Source organism: Triticum aestivum, chromosome 1D (genome assembly GCF_018294505.1).
Source record: "Triticum aestivum cultivar Chinese Spring chromosome 1D, IWGSC CS RefSeq v2.1, whole genome shotgun sequence".
Lineage (NCBI taxonomy): Eukaryota > Viridiplantae > Streptophyta > Magnoliopsida > Poales > Poaceae > Triticum > Triticum aestivum.
Genome location: NC_057796.1, coordinates 49,319,465 through 49,340,056, shown reverse-complemented (window position 1 = coordinate 49,340,056; position 20,592 = coordinate 49,319,465). Strand labels below are relative to the sequence as shown.

The 20,592-nt window shown below is 44.5% G+C and overlaps 1 protein-coding gene across 11 annotated transcripts; it reads left to right on the top strand.

The window, feature by feature from the left end:
- The first annotated feature begins 687 nt into the window (after positions 1–687).
- On the top strand, positions 688–5,675 carry LOC123180206 (translation initiation factor IF-2). Of its 11 annotated transcripts, XM_044592184.1 has the most exons (8): positions 688–884; positions 974–1,376; positions 1,811–2,017; positions 3,153–3,259; positions 3,492–3,608; positions 4,375–4,439; positions 4,874–5,265; positions 5,436–5,675. In XM_044592184.1, the coding sequence occupies exons 3-8, from the start codon at positions 2,011–2,013 to the stop codon at positions 5,654–5,656; spliced, it is 909 nt and encodes a 302-aa protein (XP_044448119.1). In that variant the 5' UTR covers positions 688–884; positions 974–1,376; positions 1,811–2,010; the 3' UTR covers positions 5,657–5,675. The 11 variants fall into 11 exon arrangements, 4 of the variants coding, with proteins under 4 accessions (XP_044448119.1, XP_044448120.1, XP_044448118.1 ...); XM_044592185.1 differs by having other exon boundaries at positions 688–1,376; positions 4,387–4,439; XM_044592183.1 differs by having other exon boundaries at positions 688–1,376; positions 1,773–2,017.
- The last annotated feature ends 14,917 nt before the right edge of the window (positions 5,676–20,592 follow it).

The following is a 20,592-nucleotide window of genomic DNA, read 5'->3' as shown; positions in this document are numbered from 1 at the left end:
CCACTCAAGGGCGGAGCAAGGATTTAAGCATGGGGGGGGGGGGGGGGGCGAGGCAGAATCAACAAGGAAAAAAAAACATAGTAAATCTATTGAGTGATTTTGATACTTCAATATGCATCTCGTAGTTTGCTCGAACCAACCAACCACCCTCCCCCACCCCACCCAAGAATATATACTTATATTGTTTTTCCTCATAGCAACAATTCATAAACCGAAGCACAATCGATGGCAAAATTAAATCCAGATGACAAAACCAGTGTGCTATGTCTAATTTCCAGTATCTATTTGTGAGGATAAAACAACAGATTGTTTTGCATCTAACCAATTCCATCTAAATCAAGAAATTGATGCAACAATTCCTAATGCGGGTCGGCATTGTCACATCGAAGGAGCTAATGAAAGAGCGACTCACCACAAATTTCTTGCGCATCGTCATCGTCATCGGGCGCAACGTGACAGCTTCCACCATCGGTGGTGATCGGCTGCGACTGCCCACTTGTAAGGTACGGCGCCGCCTGCCTTTCACGAACCGGCGAACTGCCCTAGGCGGCTGCGACTCGTGCGTCCTGGGTGAACTGCGCTAGGCGGCTGGTTGTTTTCAGTAAATTGGGCTGGCGAACTACTCCCTCTGTTCCGAAATAATTGTCGTTGGGAGTTTCGAGTGCAATTTCGATCGCGTTACGACATTTCTGTCGTTTCCGAAACTACCCTCCCACTCTCTCGCTCGCTCAGCTCAGCCACTCGCTCACGCAGCCACTCGCTCGCCGGCTCCCGAACCCCTAGCTCACCGCCGCCGGCGCCCCTCCGTCTCACGCGTCGCCGGCGCCTCTACGCCGCACGCAGCGCCTCCGCCTCTCCCTCTTGCGTCGTCGCCGCCTTTCCATGTTGCCATACGCCGTCGCCTCTCCCTCTTCAAGATTTAATTTTTACTCCGGCGGCTGGATCTGAAGCGCAGCTGCTCCACCTTCCTCAGGGTGGCGGGGATCTCCGGCGCTTGGATCTGAAGCGCAGCTGCTCCACCTTCCTCAGGGTGGCGGGGATCTCCGGCTCGCTGCGCAGGGGAAGGGCCCGACCGCCGGCGGCCGCTGCGGGCAGAAGGGGAACTGCGTCGGCGACATCGTCGGCGTCGGCGTCCCAGGGACAGGGCACGGCGGCACGCACTGCGGGCCCATGCACAGGCACACCGTGCCGTTGCCGTCGTCCGCCAGCGCGCCGCTGGCCGACAGGAGCAGCCACAGCCACGCGGCCACGACGAGCAGGACCGCCGCGACGGTTCGTGCAGTCCCGCGAGGACCGCGCCGTGTGGGATGCCGAGATGACGTTGCCGGAGAAGGAGTCTCCGACTACCTCACGCCCGCCGCCGGCCTGCACATCAGGTAATCCACCCGCCGGTGGCCTGCAAATCACTGAATAAATTTCTGTAAATTTCAGAGATGATGCATGAAGTTTTGTACTCTGAAAGTTTAGGAGTACACTGGATAAATTTCTGTAAATTTGTGAGTACTACTGCTTGTAGGGCGGCTTGTAGGGCGTGTACTCTGAAAGTTTAGGAGTAGATGATGCATGCAGCTGCTTATGATAAATTTCAGTAACCATTGTGCTCGTGTGTTCATTGTGCCTTTGGCAGTGTTCAGTAATGGTTACTACTCCTAAACTTTCAGAACATCACCTTGCAGTGTTCAGTAATGGAATAAAAGTTTAGGACTATCTGGAGTTCATTGTGCTCGTGTGTTTATTGTGCACTACTGCTGCTGCTTGTGCATCTGTTTCAGGCTCTGAAGTTGCTTCTGTTCTTGTGACTGTCCGTCAGGTCGCCGATCCTGTACGCCGGTGTGAGCAGCCTGGGCTGCCCGGGTGCTCGCCGTCCTGCAGCACACCACGGCGCGACATGGGGTGGTGGAGGCCGAGCTCACCCAGGTCGAGACCATACGGTGGCAGTAGGAGGAGACTGAGCACCATGGCGGTGTGGGTGCCGATTGAAAATCACCAGCGAGTCCTACTTCAACTGCGATGCAATGTGAGCCTCACTTGCCGTCCTCCCTCTCTTTTTCTTTTGTGAGAGCAAAAATGCATTTCAGTTTTGAGTTTGCTCTGCTTTGTGTGTGTGTGTGTGTGTGTGAGAGAGAGAGAGAGAGAGAGAGAGAGAGAGAGAGAGAGGTACCATGGTGGCCAGCTTTAAGTTGTCCTGTGATTTTGTTTCCACCTGAATGTGCTAGATGAACACTTCCTTGTTGTTTGTATACACCGTCGAGTCGAATTGCCTAACTTCTGAATGTGTACATGACCATTGTTTGCTTCTGTCAATGAAAATCAGTGTTAGCAATGTTCAGGTTGTTACCAATGTTCCGTTTTACCAATGTGTTCTGAAAATAAAAATCCATTTAGTGAGCACAAGTTCTAGCAGTACAGTGTTACACATGCCAATGTTCAGTTTTACCAATGTTCAATTTTGAGAGAGAGTACTCCATTTAGTGAGCACATTTGCTGGCTTGCAATAAGAGGATTAGCAGTAGTTCAGATTCTTAGTATCTTCTCTGTAGGAGTAGTTTCAGTTAATTAACTAAAACTTTCTACTCCTCTTCTGTAGGAGCATCTTCTTGTTGTTAATTAAACATTTTTAGTTAATTAAACTCAAATTAAACCTTTTGTATTAAAATTAAATTAAACTTTTTCCTCTCCTCTCCTATTCCACTCCACTCCTCTCCTCTTCTATTCCACTCCTTTCCTCTCATATTCCTCTCCTAGTCCTTTCCTTTAACAGCAGCAACAACAGTCATTTTCTTTAATTAATTTAAATGAAAGGATTATGGATTATGACAGATACTCTTCTCTAATTCACTCCTCTCCTCTCCTACTACACATACAAATGGAGTATGGAGTAAAAAAATACATGGAGTAAAAATACATGAATTCAGTCTGTTTACTGTCAATTGTTGTCTGTTTACTGTCAAAGCAAGAATTAGACAATTGCTGCTTGTTTACTGTCAAAGCAAGAATGGCAATATTGTTATGGTCAATTGCTGTCTGTTTACTGTGAAAGCAAGAATTAGTTTCCTAGGTTAATGAAGCATTACCAGCCATAATTAGTTTTCTGTATCTTAATTATCTCAAAACATTTTTGCCTGAAAACTGAATGTACAATGTTTCTGTAGATAATTTGATCGAAAAGGGATGGCATGCTGAGGTGTACAAAGGACAGCTTGCTGATGGACAGTTTGTGGCAATTCAAGCTTACTGTATCCTGAAATTCAAGCTTACTGTATCCTTATATAACTGGAGTACAATGTTGTAGCTTCACTTGTCTTCCAGTCAAATACTCATGTACTCCAACTTTAACTGGAGTAGACCCCAACTTAATCATAATCAATTGTTGCCTGTGGTGCTATATTAGTTCTACCAAGTTGATGGTTTCGTTAAGTTGCATGTACCCTGAATTCAAGTAAATTAAGCTGCATGTACCAAGTTGAGTATTTAACTTTTTTTTGAAAAAGAGGATAACCCCCGGCCTCTGCATCAGAATGTTGCGCGGGAGGCCGAGGCGGGCAGGCGCCGCTGGTGGCTCTGCTGGGCCCGCCTTGGCGACGCCTACGCCAAGACCTTCTACCTCGGTGAGCCCCTCACTCTGCAACTCTGATTTAAAATGGGTTCTCTGATCCAGTACTGTAGTTCGATGTGTAGTTCTTGATCCAGTACTGTAGTTCGATGAGTAATTTTCTGTCCGGAGATGATGAGCAGAGCATAAAAATGATTGCTTATCTGTATACTGCTGCTGTTGTTTAAAAGGCTCAAGGTCTTCTTCAGTTAATTAGGAGTACTTTAGTGTAGGAGTATTCCAGATTTAGTGTAGGAGTAAAATTAACTGAATCCTTTTTCAGTTAATTAAAATTAGCTGAATTCTTGCTTCTCTCTTCTTTTTCTCTTCTCTTACATTAGTTCAAGATCTTCTTCAGTTAATTAGGAGTAGTGCAGGACTAAAAGCTTGCAAAAAGACCAAATCAGATTTAGCACTTGCAGTAGTATGGCACTTGTACTAATATTTCTGTTTACTCCTGTTAATATTGCTAGTGTTTAATTCTGTTAATATTGCTAGTGTTTACTCATTTCAATTAGTGCTAATGTTTACTCCATGTCAATATTGCTTTTACTGTCATAGTCATCTTATTTGAACCTTAAGGCTTTGTGCACCTTATTCGAACTTTCAGAAACCAGTTTAATTTTCTTAGGTGAACTCATAATATGACAATTGTTTCAGAAACAACACCCTTTTCAGTACATCAATTCTGCTTTTTCTTGTCAAGAAACAACACCCTTTTCAGTACATCATCTGCAAATTTGATTCACTTAGTGTTACTCCTAACTGAATTCCTTTGGCATTGTGAAAGAAAGAGAACTCGAGCCAAGGTGATGGTGATGGAAATGAATGAAAAAAAGAGAAGCTGGTAAAGTGACCTAACTACCATTTTTAAACCAAGACTTTCTGTTTTGTGACTGATCTTTCTGTTTTGAAATTGTGCCCTGGCTGAATTTTCTCAATTGTAATTCTGTTGGTGGGGACACTCAAGATACTGTAATTTTGTACCCACACCTAGCGACAATGTACAGGTGTACACTACTCCATTACCAAAACATTTTGATATCCTGGTTGACTGATTTCCTGAGTGTTTCCAAAACTAGCAGATCATGATCTTGATATCGATATACTGCTAGTATACCATTACCAAAATATTTTGATATCCTGATTGATTGATTTCTTGAGTAAACGTTTCCAAAACTAGCAGATCAAGATTGAACGTTTCCAAAAGTAACATGATCAATTAACATGCTTCCTGATTTCTTGATTGAATTTCCAAAAGTAACATGAACAATTTTGCAGGAGTGCCTACCACAAAGATGAGCAGAAGCAGGGGAGTTCGCTGGGATGGAGGCGCTGGTGGCCTGGCCGTGGCCGTGGAGGAGGTGGGGGCGGAGGAGTTGAGCGATGGCCAGGGCTAGGCGGGGCAGGAGGTGAGCGCTGGCCTGGAGGAGCCCGGCGGAGAAGTAGGGGCGACGAGGGGCCTGGCGGAGGGCCAAAGAGGAGCGCTGGCCTGGAGGAGCCCGGCGGAGAAGCAGGCGCGACGAGGGGCCTGGCGGAGGGCCAAAGAGGAGCGCTGGCCTGGAGGAGCCCGGCGGAGAAGCAGGCGCGACGAGGGGCCTGGCGGAGGGCCAAAGAGGAGCGCTGGCCTGGAGGAGCCCGACGGAGAAGCAGGGGCGACGAGGGGCCTGGCGGAGGGCCAAAGAGGAGCGCTGGCCTGGAGGAGGGCCAAAGAGGAGCGCTGGCCTGGAGGAGCCCGGCGGAGGGGAAAGAGGAGCGCTGGCCTGGAGGAGCCCGGCGGAGGGGCGCTGGCCTGGAGGAGCCCGACGGAGGGGCCTGTTGCAGCGCTGCCTCGCGGATGGAGGAGGAAGACGATCTGTTTTCAAACTAGGGGTATTTATGTACTTTTGTACGTTTTCACCTGGTCGGAGAGAACTCCCAACGACAATTATTTCGGAAATGGAGGGAGTAGTAGTTTACGTAGCTGGGCAAGGTAGGCTGAGTTGTTGGGCTTCAAAAATTCAACTCTTTTTGCTTGTTTATTACGTAGCTGGGCTCGCTACAGGCCTTGAGCGCCCAGTATAGGGGGGGGGGGGGGGGGGGCGAATTATGCCTATATCGGTAAATCTCATTAACTTAAGCCTAAGTACTAGTTTGGGGGGGGGGGGGGGGGGGGGGGGGGCTGGCCCCTGCTCGTCCCCCCTTAGCTCAGCGAACGAACAACATAGCATACGTTGGGAGAGGAAGAGGAGGGGGTGTTTACAGTTCTGCTTGCCTCGCATCAGACATCGGGCGCTAGTGCCGACGGAAATGGTTGTATATTCTCCTTGCCTATTATTTCCATGTGGCAGTTCTACTTAGTTATGCACACGAACATATGATGTTTTTTGCTTGCCCAGTTGTTTGCTTGGGATCCATTGTGAATTCCTGACTGATTGGTTTAATTGTAGGCTCATTCCTGCAGACTTCAGGAATGATGATTGTTGTTGCTGGCCGAACAGTAAGGCTTCAGCCACTGAGAAGTCCGCGTGTAAACACAAGACTAACTTCATGTTATATTTATTTATTTCATGGTATATCCCCCACTTGCTCACATTTTCCTTCTATGTGCAGTAGCTACATGCACTGCACTATTGCTTCTTCAGAATTTCTACTACGCTGCCTGTGTTACCAAATTAGAACATGTTTATTCTGATTTCAGAGGCAACAAATCAAATTTGAACATGTTTATTCAGATTTTAGAGGCTACAACTCTGTTGAATTTTGATCAGTTCTAATCACCACTTCACCATAGTAGGTCTTTAGTTTTTTCCCAGTTAAATTTTGCAAAAAAAATCCAATGATTAATTGCATGATGAACTTAACAATGACTCTTCAGGGGATAATTTAGTATTGACTGTATGGTTTTGATGAATGCAATATTTATCTTTGCGGATATTAGTTGAGTTGGATTCCAATTGAAGCAGAAATTCCTCGAGTTGTGTATATCAGTTGAGTGGAACCCATATTTTTGTTTGACAACTCCTCATTAAATCTTTCTTTTTCGCCTCTTTTTTGTGAACTAATTAAATCTTCCTTGAATTACTAAATTGCAAACTTCAAAGATTCAATATTCCATAGTAAAAAATATTTACAGCAACTTATATGCAGATGTTCCCGCCGCAACGCGCGGGGAATCATCTAGTTCAAAAAAATGGCACACCCATCGCATGCGAGCAATTGCACCTATTGCGACCCACATATAACTATATACATGTCACAATCACACGCAATTGTAAGGGTACACCGTGCTTGGAGAAAGGGCTGCATGGTCCCCAATGCGGTGTAACTAGGGTAGAAGAGGGTTTGTTGGTCAGTTGCATGTCCATCACTAGACTCACACCTATAAGTATTGCAACCCAACTGCAACTACATGACCGCCAATACGATTACAACTAGGTTGGTAGGAGGTTGTTGCCTAGTTACATGTCTACCACTTGACATGCAACTGCAAGGGTTGCAACCCGGTTGTAACTGCATGTCCGCCAAGACAGCTGCAACTGGTTCAGCAGAGGGCGCTCTTGGCCAGTTGCATGTCCACACTTAGATTTGCAACTGCAAGTGTTTGTATCTGAGTGCAACTACATGGCCCATGGCTCTTGACGTGGCTGCATCTGGGGGTGGGAGGAGGGGTTGCACCCACTTGTATATCTATCATTACTTCATTAGACATACAACTGCAAGTGTTAGAACCCGACTACAAACTGCATGCTCCATGATGTGTCTGTGATTGGGCAAGAAGGGGGTTACCGGTCAGTTGCATGCCCACCATTATGATGCAACTGCAAGCATTGCAAAATGAGTGCAACTGACCCACCACGCGGTTGCAACTAGGGGGTTGTCAGTCAGTTGCATGTCCATAAAAATGATTCTTATTTGTGCATTATTTCATTTCCATTTTTTGTCTTTTTATGTTGCCAACCAAATTTTTGTTCTAATTTTATTTTCTTCACTTACGTGTACAACACAAGGCAACAAATACAATGAATAAAAAGCTAATCCTAAAAGTTCCTAACAAAGCAATAACCACGAAACAATCGAACTCACTAAAGGTCCCACCCAACAAATATATGATGTCACCTTAGATGTGACATAATATATCACTACTAATTATTTTTACACCTTATTATATATTGTATAATTGAAAATATTTATTGAATACAAGTAGCATAACATAGCAAAGATTTTTTCCCAATGCATATTAAAGTGAGCCTTTTATGAGGTGGTATGTATGGTGAGGTCGAATCTATACATGTTGAGCGAATTAGAAGTTATGCCTAAAATTTGTGCCCCATGTCCATCTTGTAACCAGAGGTTACGTCCCACTGTAAATTGTAAGACATATACTCCTTCAGTTTCTATGAATATGACATAATTCTTCATTTGTTAACCCTATGGAGAGTCCTCGAGCGATCGAACTTACTCATGCTACCCTTGAAAAATCTCACCTAGCATTTTTTTTGCGGGAACACCTAACATTAGATAATGATATCCTGGGGTGACTTGTATATATAGGATCTGGCATTAGGTGAGATCATAGGATCAACACCAAAATTAAATATTTAGACAATCCAAAAAATTCTGATTTTTTTTGCAACATACCTGCGAGGTATGTTTACAACTCTAAAAAAACAGCTCCAAACTCGGTCTACAGTAAGAGATTCAAAAAAGACAAATTTGACTATGAATAGTGTCAGCTGGGGGTGAATAATATTTGACACTATTCACATATGATTTTGTCTTTTTTGGTTCTCTAAGTGTACTTTGAATTAGGAGCTGAAATTTTTGAAGATTGTATATCAAACACGGATGTGTGTCTACAAAAAATTCAGAATTTTTGAACATGTTTTGAGTCTTCAAGAAATTGATCACATTGATCTCACCTAATGCCAGTCTCCCACATGATATCCTCGCATGTTGCGCATGGCTTCTCGTATTCTAGACCCATACAACACCTCATAACCCCCCCCCCCCCCCCCCCCCCCCCCCCCCCCCCCCCCCCCCCATGTCTCACACGATGCTACATGTGTAGTGGCGAGAGTTGTGCTTGTAACGGTGGTAGGGATGTCCTCATGAGAATCTGTGTTATACATTTTCTTAAGTGTTGGGAACACCTGCAATCTCTCGCTGGACATGAGCCCTACTAAATCCTAAGAGCCTTCATCTCTCTCTCTCTCTCTCTTCCTTCCTCTATCTATCTACCTACCTATATCTTTATTTTAGAGAAAAGACAAGAGCCCGACTTTACAAATTTTAGAGATCCAATGCTGCTCTTTTGTTGTTGTCAAAATTTATCTTGCTTCATTATTATTTTTGTTTCAAAGTATACCATCAAAAAAGATTTTTTTTTTGCGGGGGTACCATCAAAAAAGATTAATGCACATTTTTTGATCAGGTTTGCTGATACACAATGAAACATTATGATACACTTTGGAATGAGGGAAAATGGCTAATGTAACACTTTGAAGCAAGACGAGATTTGAAAACAGTAGAAAAAAGTAGCACAAATTTCAAAGCAACCATGGACTGTGGATCCATGCACGTTGTCTAGTTTCATCTTGCAAGAGGCAAGACTTGAATCCTTGTTGCATCTTTTGAGTTCTTCCTCCTCTCGGATGAACTAGCAATCCATTTCTCAATTTTGTGATTCATGTGCTCATGTATTCTCTCGTTTCCAGCGTCGACGCACATTGTTTCCAGAACCTTGGCATTCTCGGCAAAGAATTTGATGAGCCTGACTCCAAAGCAGTTCGTCTTCTCCCGCTGGAATTGCAGGCCGACTCTTTTTAAGCTCCTCCGCAAGCATTCGAACGAGCGGCCACGCAGGCCAGGCAGATCAGAAACCCCATCGTAGTTAACACCGCCATCCTCGTCTACGGCCACCATCGACTGTGATCTGCGACGCTTGGAACGACGGACGGACTCTTCGAACTGGGATGGGTATTTTCTTTTTAGGAAATCGAACCCGTAATAGATGCTCTTGTTCTTATCTTCATGCGCCGTGCTGAGCTTGATCTGGAGGTCGCGCAGCGACGGGCTGCAGCGGAGTAGGTTCGCTATCACCACCGCCGCCGTCTTGCCAGTAGGCGTGTACCCTCCCACGAGCTCTAGGTGCTCGAGGCTGCGGAGCTCAGGCAGGAGCTTGGCTTTTCTTGTCTCGTTGGTGACGCCGATCTCCTCCAGATGGCGCACCCTCAACTTCATCTCCTTGGCGTGGCTCAAGCCTTGGACGGTTTCCCAGAAGCTCCGGCGGGCAGCGTGTGGGTCCCTGTGTCGTGTGTAGCCGTGCTCAAGGAGAGTCAGTTCCGCCCGAGCCAACTGCGGCGGCGGCGGTTTCAGCGAGATATGTCGGACGACCCCTTGGTACCGGAAGTGGCGCAACATCGGCGCGTAGATCTCCATGGTGCCCTCCTCCTTCAAGGAGCACTTGTCCAGCATGAGTGCGGTGGCTGCCGGGAAGCTGAGGGAGCGGAGCTCGCCTTTTCCCGGCGGCGGTGGCGAGATACCTTCAGTGTTGTTCGACCGGGCTTCCTCATCAAGCTCGAGGAGTATAGCCTCAAGATGGATGAAGGCTAGCAATGGCGCGGCGTCGATGATGCGCTGGAGTTCGTTAAGGGGCACATTGCAGTGTCGCAGCCGGAGCGACGTCAGCCGAGGGAAGGACGTGCGGGCAGCGGGCGGCTTGAGGCTGCTGCAGTTGGTGAGCTCCAGCACGCGGAGGGTCTCCGAGGGCAGGGAGCCGAGGCCGAGCGGGTAGATCCCAAGCCCATGAATGTTCGCGAAGGCCTCATACTTGCTGCTCTCGAAGGACATGGGCTTCCCGTCGACGGAGTCCACCGCGGCGATCCGGAGCTCCTCAACGCCGCGCGCTGCCGGGTGGGAGAGCAAGCCGGCGAGCACGTCGTGGTGTTTGTAGTCCTCGTCGCGGTGCAGAAAATTGTGGATCTTGCGGGCTTCGTTGGCCTCCACGCAGATGGTGAGCGCCCTGATGGGGCTCTCGCCGTCGGCGTCAGCGGCCTTGTAGGCGGCGTCGAGCGCCTCGTGGGCGGCGGAGACGAAGGCGTCGCGCCTGGCGTAGAAGCGACGGCAGGCTTCGTCGCTGTAGAGGGCGTGGAGGTTGTCGTCCTCGTCCTCGTAGGCGCGCCCCACGAGGTTGAGGGTGCTGCCGGAGCGCCAGACGCCGCAGGAGAGCCAGAGCGGGCGCCACCGCCTCGAGAGCGCGCTGGTGAGCGCGCCCTCCCTGACGGGGAGGAAGCGGAGGACGCGGCGCAGGAGGTCGTCGCTGAGGCCGGAGAGACGGTCGTTGCCGCCGGCGGCCATCGTCGACGAGCCGCGAATCAAGCGATCTGCTTGTATTGTATCTCGATGGATCGATTCTGTGGAGGGGTCCGATCAATTGGGATGTGCGTGCGCGCAGGAGATCTTGTGGAGTAGGCTTATTTGAATCAGGAGATCTCGGTCGTTGGGCGTGGTACGAGTTCGACTTCGGCTCAGAGTGGAAGCCGAGTCCAGCTCCAGCTCTACTCTTAATCCATAATTCCATGCTTGAATCAATTTTTTCATCGGAAATAATAAGCTTGACTGAACTAATTGATCACCTAGTTATTATGAACTTAGATCGATTGGGCTCGCGCCTCCTACACAGCTCTCTCACAATGTGAGGACGTTATCATTTCTGTGTTGATGTGTCTATCATTTGTCTGCTAATTTTGTGAAGAATTGTCTGCGGAAGTGTCAACCTACCTCAATTTTTTTTGTTCCGTTCAAAAAAGAAACATACCTCAACTTCTCGGAGCTACCCGGGGTAATCAACATTATGAGTATATAGTTTTTTTCGAGAGTGAACATCAATGCAAATAGAACACCCAACACCAACACCTTCAAAACCTAAGCCTACTCTCTCACAAATCTGTTAAGCACACCCACACCTAGCCCAGCCTCTTTCCATTCCCTAATCTCCTCCAAAATGTGGTGTTGGATTTCAACTACCGTCATGTACTGCTCAGTCCTATTGAAAACTCGGGCGTTCCTTTGCTTCCACGAAGACCATGCGATCGTGATAACAATTGTGTCAAAGCCCCTTTTGTCCGCTCCGGGAATCTTGCCCTGCCATGCGCCCACCAAGTAAGGAAGGTGTCGTGTGATTCTGGGCTTTGCAAATTGAGATTGAGCACCTTGAAGCAACGGTGCCACACCTCTCTGGCATACCCGCACTGGATGTGAATGTGCTCGGCATTGTCCTCCTCTTGCAGGCAAGTATAGCAAGGAGAAGGGTGATCTTGTTGGTCATGTTGGGCATGCCGATCTGAGGTCCAAATCCGGTGTTGAACCACAAACCAAGCATGCATCTTGCTTTTGAGCGGGCCCAACTCTTCCAGATGCATGCCGCGTAGGGTACCCTCCCCGGTCCTTCACATAGCCTACCATAAACTGACCTAGCGGTGTATGTGCCTGATGCATCACATGGCCAGATGAAAAGGTCTTCCACTGTCGGGTCGCGTTCAGTAGTGGCGATAGCATGTTGTAAATGCATTAGTTGGATGTGGGCGGTAAAGATCATGAGTACATAGTGGCAACTCTTTCTTCGGTGTGTAGGGCAAAAAAATCATTAGATTAATCTATTCATGAGTGGAAAGGATGAAAGCCAACATTTAAATGAACAAGGCAAAATAAAATGAGCAAAGTCATGCCAAAGTGAATTCCATGAAAACAAAACAAAATATCACGGAGCCCACAGATAAAACAAAAATAAATTAACATAATGAAATGAAACATGGAAGAATAGCATATGAAGGTATAAAAAACTTAGGGAGTCAGGTCTGGGTTGACAAGGATATAGCATATGCTTGAGCATCCACCGCGAAAAAGAAACCAAACAGAATTCTGAAGAAATTTCACCAAATAGAATCATGGCATCATCACATAATGCTGATAGCGCAACAGAATTTTGAAAGATGTTTCAATTATGCCACCACCAAGGATTTAGTTAGACCAGCTGCACACTACAAATTTTCTTGCAAAGAGAACACATCCAGTGTTTCCCTAGACAACCATCTGATATATGCAAAGCAAGAAGACAAACAGTAACATCAACAACACAGGATGATCAGACGAGTCCAACACGCTAATTAGGTTAGCTGTTCAAGACGTGCATGTCGTCATCCACCCTTGTCAAATATGATGCATAACGACTCGACAGTCTAACACATAGGGCAAAAACAAGCCTACATACGAGGATCCTATCACTGACGCTACAACATATATGTTAGCCTTTCATTTATCCTATAGCAAATGGACTTGCCATATCCACAAAAAGAAATCTCCGCCACAACCGAGAAAGCAATGTCTCTCATTAAGGGCATGACCAATGCATAGCCTCTCAAACCTGATGCCCAGCAGGCCAATGATACGTCTCCAACGTATCTATAATTTTTAATTGTTCCTTGCTGTTTTATTATCAATCTTGAATGTTTTATAATTATTTTATAATCATTTTATGATACTAACCTATTGACATAGTGCCAAGTGCCAGTTGCTGTTTTCTGCATCTTTTTTTTACATCGCAGGAAATCAATACCATACGGAGTCCAAACGCAACGAAACTTTTTGTGGATTTTTTTTTGGACCAGAAGACATCCAGTGGGCCAAAGAAGTACCAAGGAGGGGGCCCGAGGTGAGCACAAGACACCAGGGCGCGCCAGGAGGCCCAGGCGCGCCCTGGTGGGTTGTGCCCACTTCGGTGGCCTCCCACACCGTCTCTTTGCTCTATAAATACCCCAATATTCCAGAAATCCTATGAGAGTCGACGAAATATTCATCTAGCCGCCGCAGAGTCCAGAACCACCAGATCTAATCTAGACACCATCACGGAGGGGTTCACCACTTCCATTGGTGCCTCTCCGATGATGCTTGAGTAGTTCTTTGTAGATCTTCGGGTCCGTAGTTAGTAGCTAGATGGCTTCCTCTCTCTCTTTTGATTGTCAATACAATGGTCTCTTGGAGATCCATATGTTTTGCGGTGTGTTTGTTGGGATCTGATGAACTTCGAGTTTATGATCAGTTATATCATTTTATATCCATGAAAGTTATTTGAGTTTCTTTGATCTCTTATATGCATGATCTCTTATAGCCTCGTATTTCTTCTCCAATATTTGGGTTTTGTTTGCCCACCTTGATCTATTTATCTTGCAATGGGAAGAGGTGCCCGGTAGTGGGTTCGATCTTACGGTGCTTGATCCCAGTGACAGAAAGGGAACCGACACGTATGTATCGTTGCTACTAAGGATAAAAAGACGAGATCTATATCTACCACCATATAGATAAATGGATCTTGTCTACATCATGTCATCGTTCTTATTGCATCACTCCATTTTTCCATGAACTTAATACACTAGATGCATTCTGGATAGCGGTCAATGTGTGGAGTAATAGTAGTAGATGCAGGCAGGAGTCGGTCTACTAATCTTGGATGTGATGCCTATGTAATGATCATTGCCTGGATATCGTCATGATTATTTGAAGTTCTATCAATTGCCCAACATTAATTATCTACCCACCGTTTGCTATTTTTCTCGAGAGAAGCTACTAGTGAAACCTACGGCCCCCGGGTCTTCTTTCTCATATATTTGCTTTGCGATCTATTTTTCCTTTGCGTTTTTAATCAGATCTATTAAACCAAAAAAATACAAAAATACCTTGTTGCACTTTATTTTATTTGCGATCTATTATTTCAATCCAATACAATTTCCTCCTGTCCGTTTGCCTATCTTGAGGCGCCGTACCCCGAAAGGGATTGACAACCCCTTTAACACGTCGGGTTGCGAGGTGTTGTTATTTGTGTGCAGGTGATGCTTACATTGTGATTGCTTGGTTCTCCTACTGGTTCGATACCTTGGTTTCATAACTGAGGAAAATACCTACCGTTGCTGTGCTACATCATCCTCTCCTCTTGGGGGAAATACCGACGTAGTCCTAGCGACACCATCAAGTAGAATTGCTGGCGCCGTTGCCGGGGAGGATCTTCAACATATACCAGGTTCCTAATCACAAATCTCATCTCCTCGCAATTTACATTATTTGCCATTTGCCTCTTGTTTTCCTCTCCCTCACTTCACAAAAATTTGTCGTTTTATTCGCCCTTTTTTTTTCGTTCGCCTTTTTCTCGTCAGATCTCATGTTTGCTTGTGTGCCATGTGCCTTCTATTTGCTTGCATCTTCGCTTGCTAAAATCTATTGATATGGATCCTCATCCACTTGCTAATCTTTTCAAAAGATCTGATTATGTTGAACCAATTGCTAGTGAATTGAGTGTACTTGATTATCTCTATGAAGTTTTGCTTGAGATTCGTGAATCTGAAAATTGTGATGAAGAAATTTATGAAGTGATTCATGATAGCTCCTTGAATGAAAAGCATGGTTGCAATGATTTTACTATAAATTCTATTAATGTCAATTGTGCTAATAATATGCAAAACCCCAAGCTTGGGGATGCTAATTTTGCTATGTTCACTACTTGTTGCAATGATCATGATTGGGGTGATGATTCTTATGATCTTGAAAATTTATTTATGCCTCATGATGAACATGTTTACAACAATATTAAAAGTGGGTTTGGAAGAGTGTCAACTTTATCTAAAATTAATACCACATATTTGGAGAGTGTTCAATCTTATGATTTTTTTAATAAAAGTGGGTTTGGAGAGGTCATGACTTTATTTGATGATAATCCCACTATTTTGGAAGAGTGTCAACTTTGCATGCATGTGGATCATATTGAGAATAGTTTATGTGATAGCTATATTGTCGAATTTGATTATGATCCTACATGTAATTATTATGAGAGAGGAAAATATGGTTGTAGAAATTTTCATGTTACTAAATTACCTCTCTTCATGTTGAGATTGCTATTGTTTCTTAATTCTTCCTTTCATATGCTAGATTTTGCTAGCCTTCATAATTTGTTTTCCTATAAAATGCCTATTCATAGGAAGTATGTTAGACTTAAATGTGTTTGTCACGTGATTCATGATGCTCTCTTCGTGTGTCAATTACTATCTTTCATGTGAGCATCATTTAAATCTCATGCCTAGCTAAGGGCGTAAAACTATAGCGCTTGTTGGGAGGCAACCCAATGAATAAAATTTATTTCTACCTTTTGTTTTCTGTTCTTGAGTGCTAGCACAATTATGCTACTGGTATGATTGTGTTTTTTGTGTTTTAATTAGTGTTTGTGCCAAGTAAAGCCTTTAGGATCTTCTTGGGTGATAGTTGTTTGATCTTGCTGAAAAAGACAGAAACTTTGTGCTCACGAAAATAATTTTCATAAATCACAGAAAAGATCTTCTACCCTGATTCTTTTTGCAGAAGTTTAATATACAAATTACCCTGGCCGTCCTAATTTTTCAGAATTTTTGGAGTTACGGAAGTTTTCAAAAGTTCCAGATTACTACAGACTATTCTGTTTTGACAGATTCTGTTTTCTTTGTGTTGTGTGCTTATTTTGATGGCTCTATGATTTTCTTTGATGAGTTTTTGCCATAGAAATGTTAGAATACAGTAGATATAATAAAAAACAAAATATGAATTGGTTTGACACAACACTTATAGTAGTGGTTTGGTTTCTTTTACTAACGGATCTCACGAAGGTTTTGTTGAGTTTTGTGTTTGAAGTTTTCAAGTTTTGGGTTATCTTACGATGGATGAAAGAAGGATAGAAGAGCCTAAGCTTGGGGATGCCCCGACATCCCAAGCTATTATCCAAGAATGAGCAACCAACTAAGCTTGCGGATGCCCCCGAGTGGCATCCCCGCTTTCTTCCAACAACCATCGGTATTTCACTCGAGGCTATATTTTTATTCGTCACATGATATGTGTTTTGCTTGGAGCGTCTTGTATGATATGTGTCTTTGCTTGTTTTATTTTGTCTTTTAAGTCATATCCTTGCTGGGCACACCTATTTGAGAGAGCCAAAATTATGTCATGACTTGTTAGAATTGCTCTCTATGCTTCACTTAAATCTTTTATGAGCTAGGACTTGCTCTAGTGCTTCACTTATATCTTTTCGAGCATGGTGTGCTTAGAATTTTTGAAGAAATTCTCTCTTGCTTCACTTAAATTATTTTGAGAGAAAGAAAAATTTTATGCTCATGATCTTCACTTATATTTGTTTGAGCTCATGAAAAGCAACACATAAAAGTTAGTCCCAAAGTGATAGATATCCAGGAAGGGTAAAATAAATAAAAATGTCATGAAGATCATTGGACAAAATAAACTTGATTCTTAGTAATAGTTTTGAGATATGATGATGTGATATGTGAGTTATGTTGATGAGTAATTGTGCTCTTGTAAGAATATTGGTGTTAAGGTTTGTGATTCCCTATGCATGCACGAAAGTCAATAATCATGCAATGAAAATTATATCCTACTTGTGGTGCATTATTCGGTGTTACTTATGCTTAATGCTTGCTTTATGAAATTATACATTTCTTGGTTGGTCGCTTCTCAATCTTTTTGCTAGCCTTCATTTTGCACCAAGTATGACGTCTACTTGTGCATCCAAAATCCTTTAAACCAGTTTTGCCACATGAGTCCACCATATCTACCTATATGCGGTATTCTCTTGCCGTTCTAAGCAAATTTGCATGTGCCATCTCTTATTTTCAAAATAAACTTCTCTTTTGTGTGTCTGTTTTGCTCGCGGAACGTTACGGCTGGCTAATATTTTCCATGCTGGATGTGTTATTCTCACGACGAGTGTTTATTCACTTGTCATTCTACGAGAGTAAGGCAAATGTTTTAGGGATTCCAAGTCCTGAAATGCAAAAATGAATTTACTTTATGTTGTCAAATAATAAATTCCTTGGAAAGTGTTGGTATGGAAGGCAACCGTGGATTCGGCTAGCCATGGAAAGTGAAAGTATGGTGGAAAAAGGAATAAACTTTATTTTCTGTTTGGGAACCGCCTATGGCATATCTAGCATGGAAAGTGTTCGGAACTCTACCTCATTTTCGTTGGTGGGATGGATACACCTCCCAAAGTGTTTTTATCTCTATTTTTCGCTTTGAGATCTGGCACCTCTACGAAGGGCCTTTCCTTTACTTTATGCAATTTTTACTTTTGAATTTGAGTCTCCATCTTCTCTTAGAAAAGCACCAACTAGGAGGCAATATGATCATGAGTAAGTATTGGGTGTAGCTAATATTCGAGTGTGTTTCATGAATGGATCAATGTTTGAGCATGATGGGCTAGGGATAACTTATTTTAGCGTTGATATTTTAATAGACATGGTTGCTTGTTGATATGCTTGAGTATCTAAATTATTATGTCAAAACTAGACTATTGCTTTGAATCACATAAAAGTCCAAATGTCCATGCTATGAAGAAAATAATATGATATGACTTGATAAACATCACTCCACATCAAAAATTCTGTTTTTATCACTTACCTACTCGAGGACGAGCAGGAGTTAAGCTTGGGGATGCTGATACGTCTCCAACGTATCTATAATTTTTGATTGTTCCATGCTATTTTATTATAAATCTTGGATGTCTTATAATCATTTTATAGTCATTTTATATCATTTTTTGGTACTAACCTATTGACATAGTGCCAAGTGCCAGTTGCTGTTTTCTGCATGTTTTTTACATCGCACGAAATCAATACCATACAGAGTCCAAATGCAGCGAAACTTTTTGTGGATTTTTTTGGACCAGAAGAAATCCAGTGGGCCAAAGAAGTACCAAGGAGGGGGCCCGAGGTGAGCACAAGACACCAGGGCGCGCAAGGAGGCCCAGGCGCGCCCTGGTGGGTTGTGCCCACCTCGGTGGCCTCCCGCACCGCCTCTTTGCTCTATAAATACCCCAATATTCCAAAAACCCAAGGAGAGTCGACGAAATATTCATCCAGCCGCCACAGAGTCCAGAACCACCAGATCCAATGTAGACACCATCACGGAGGGGTTCACCACTTCCATTGGTGCCTCTTCGATGATGAGTGAGTAGTTCTTTGTAGACGTTCGATTCCGTAGTTAGTAGCTAGATGGCTTCCTCTCTCTCTTTTGATTCCCAATACAATGGTCTCTTGGAGATCCATATGATGTAAGTCCTTTTTGCGGTGTGTTTGTTGGGATCTGATGAACTTCGAGTTTATGATCAGTTATATCTTTTTATATCCATGAAAGTTATTTGAGTTTCTTTGATCTCTTATATGCATGATCTCTTATAGCCTCGTATTTCTTCTCCGATATTTGGGTTTTGTATGGCCAACTTGATCTATTTATGTTGCAATGGGAAGAGGTGCCCGGTAGTGGGTTTGATCTTACGGTGCTTGATCCTAGTGACGGAAAGGGAACCGACACGTATGTATCGTTGCTACTAAGGATAAAAAGACGAGATCAATATCTACCGCCATATAGATAAACGGATCTTGTCTACATCATGTCATCGTTCTTATTGCATTAGTCCGTTTTTCCATGAATTTAATACACTAGATGCATGCTGGATAGCGGTCGATGTGTGGAGTAATAGTAGTAGATGCAGGCAGGAGTCGGTCTACTAATCTTGGTCGTGATGCCTATGTAATGATCATTGCCTGGATATCGTCATGATTATTTGACGTTCTATCAATTGCCCAACATTAATTTGTCTACCCACCGTTTGCTATTTTTCTTGAGAGAAGCCACTAGTGAAACCTACGGCCCCGGGTCTTCTTTCTCATATATTTGCTTTGCGATCTACTTTTCCTTTGCGTTTTTATTCAGATCTATTAAACCAAAAAATACAAAATTACCTTGCTGCACTTTATTTTATTTGCGATCTATTATTTCAATCCAATACAATTTTCTCCCGTCCGTTTGCCTATCTTGAGGCGCCGTACCCCGAAAGGGATTGACAACCCCTTTAACACATCGGGTTGCGAGGTGTTGTTATTTGTGTGCAGGTGCTGCTTACGTTGTGATTGCTTGGTTCTCCTACTGGTTCGATACCTTGGTTTCATAACTAAGGGAAATACCTAACGTTGCTATGCTACATCATCCTCTCCTCTTGGGGGAAATACCGACGTAGTCCTAGCGACACCATCAGCCATCTAGGTTCGGATGCAACCATGGCAGCAGGACCGCTGCTTCCAAGAAACCTGGTTGGGATATTAGTACTGGGCGTAAACCAGCCAGGAGAGGCCGGGTTAACCCCATAATGGTTCACTATATCTGAAGCCCATGAAGACAAAGACGGTGACGCTTTATGAAGGCCCAGTGCCCAAAGCCGGTTTAAGGCATGTAGACATAAACCAACATTGATATGTAAATTTGTGTTGTAAGGTAGAAAGAGCAGAGACCGAGCCGGACACGTTTATGAGCCGGCCTCGGGATTCTGTAAACCGACGGGTGTCAACCCGTGTATATAAGGGGACAACCCGGCGGCGGTTTAAGAACAACAGACAACAACACGAGACTCAGGCAAAGCGTATCGCTCCCTGGTCATCGAAACCCTAGCAATTCCACAACCACTGGATTAGGCTTTTACCTTCACCGCAAGGGCCCGAACCAGTATAAACTCTCTGCGTCCCTTGTCCGCTTTAACCCCTTTAAGCTAACCCATAGCGATGGCTCCACGACTAAGTCCTTTCCTTAGGACATCTGCCGTGACAAAACCACGACAGTTGGCGCCCACCATGGGGCTATCGCACGATGGTTTCGAGTTCTTAGAGGGCAGCTTCGAAGGACTCAAGGGCTACACTGTGGGCCGGATGACCAAGAGTTATCGTGGCAAGCTCTACATCGACGATGCAGGCTGGGGCCCCGAGGCCGGCTCAATCGAGTACGGGTACCGGGTCCCCTTCGGCGGCATACACGTTTTCATTGGCAAGATCGGCGAACTGGGCCCTGAGCCGGACATCTGCACCGACCTCGTCGAAACGGCTCAGCGTGCGAGATCTGCCCGGGTTAAGCCTGTAATGAAGCGTGCCTTCGTGGGAGTCATCCAC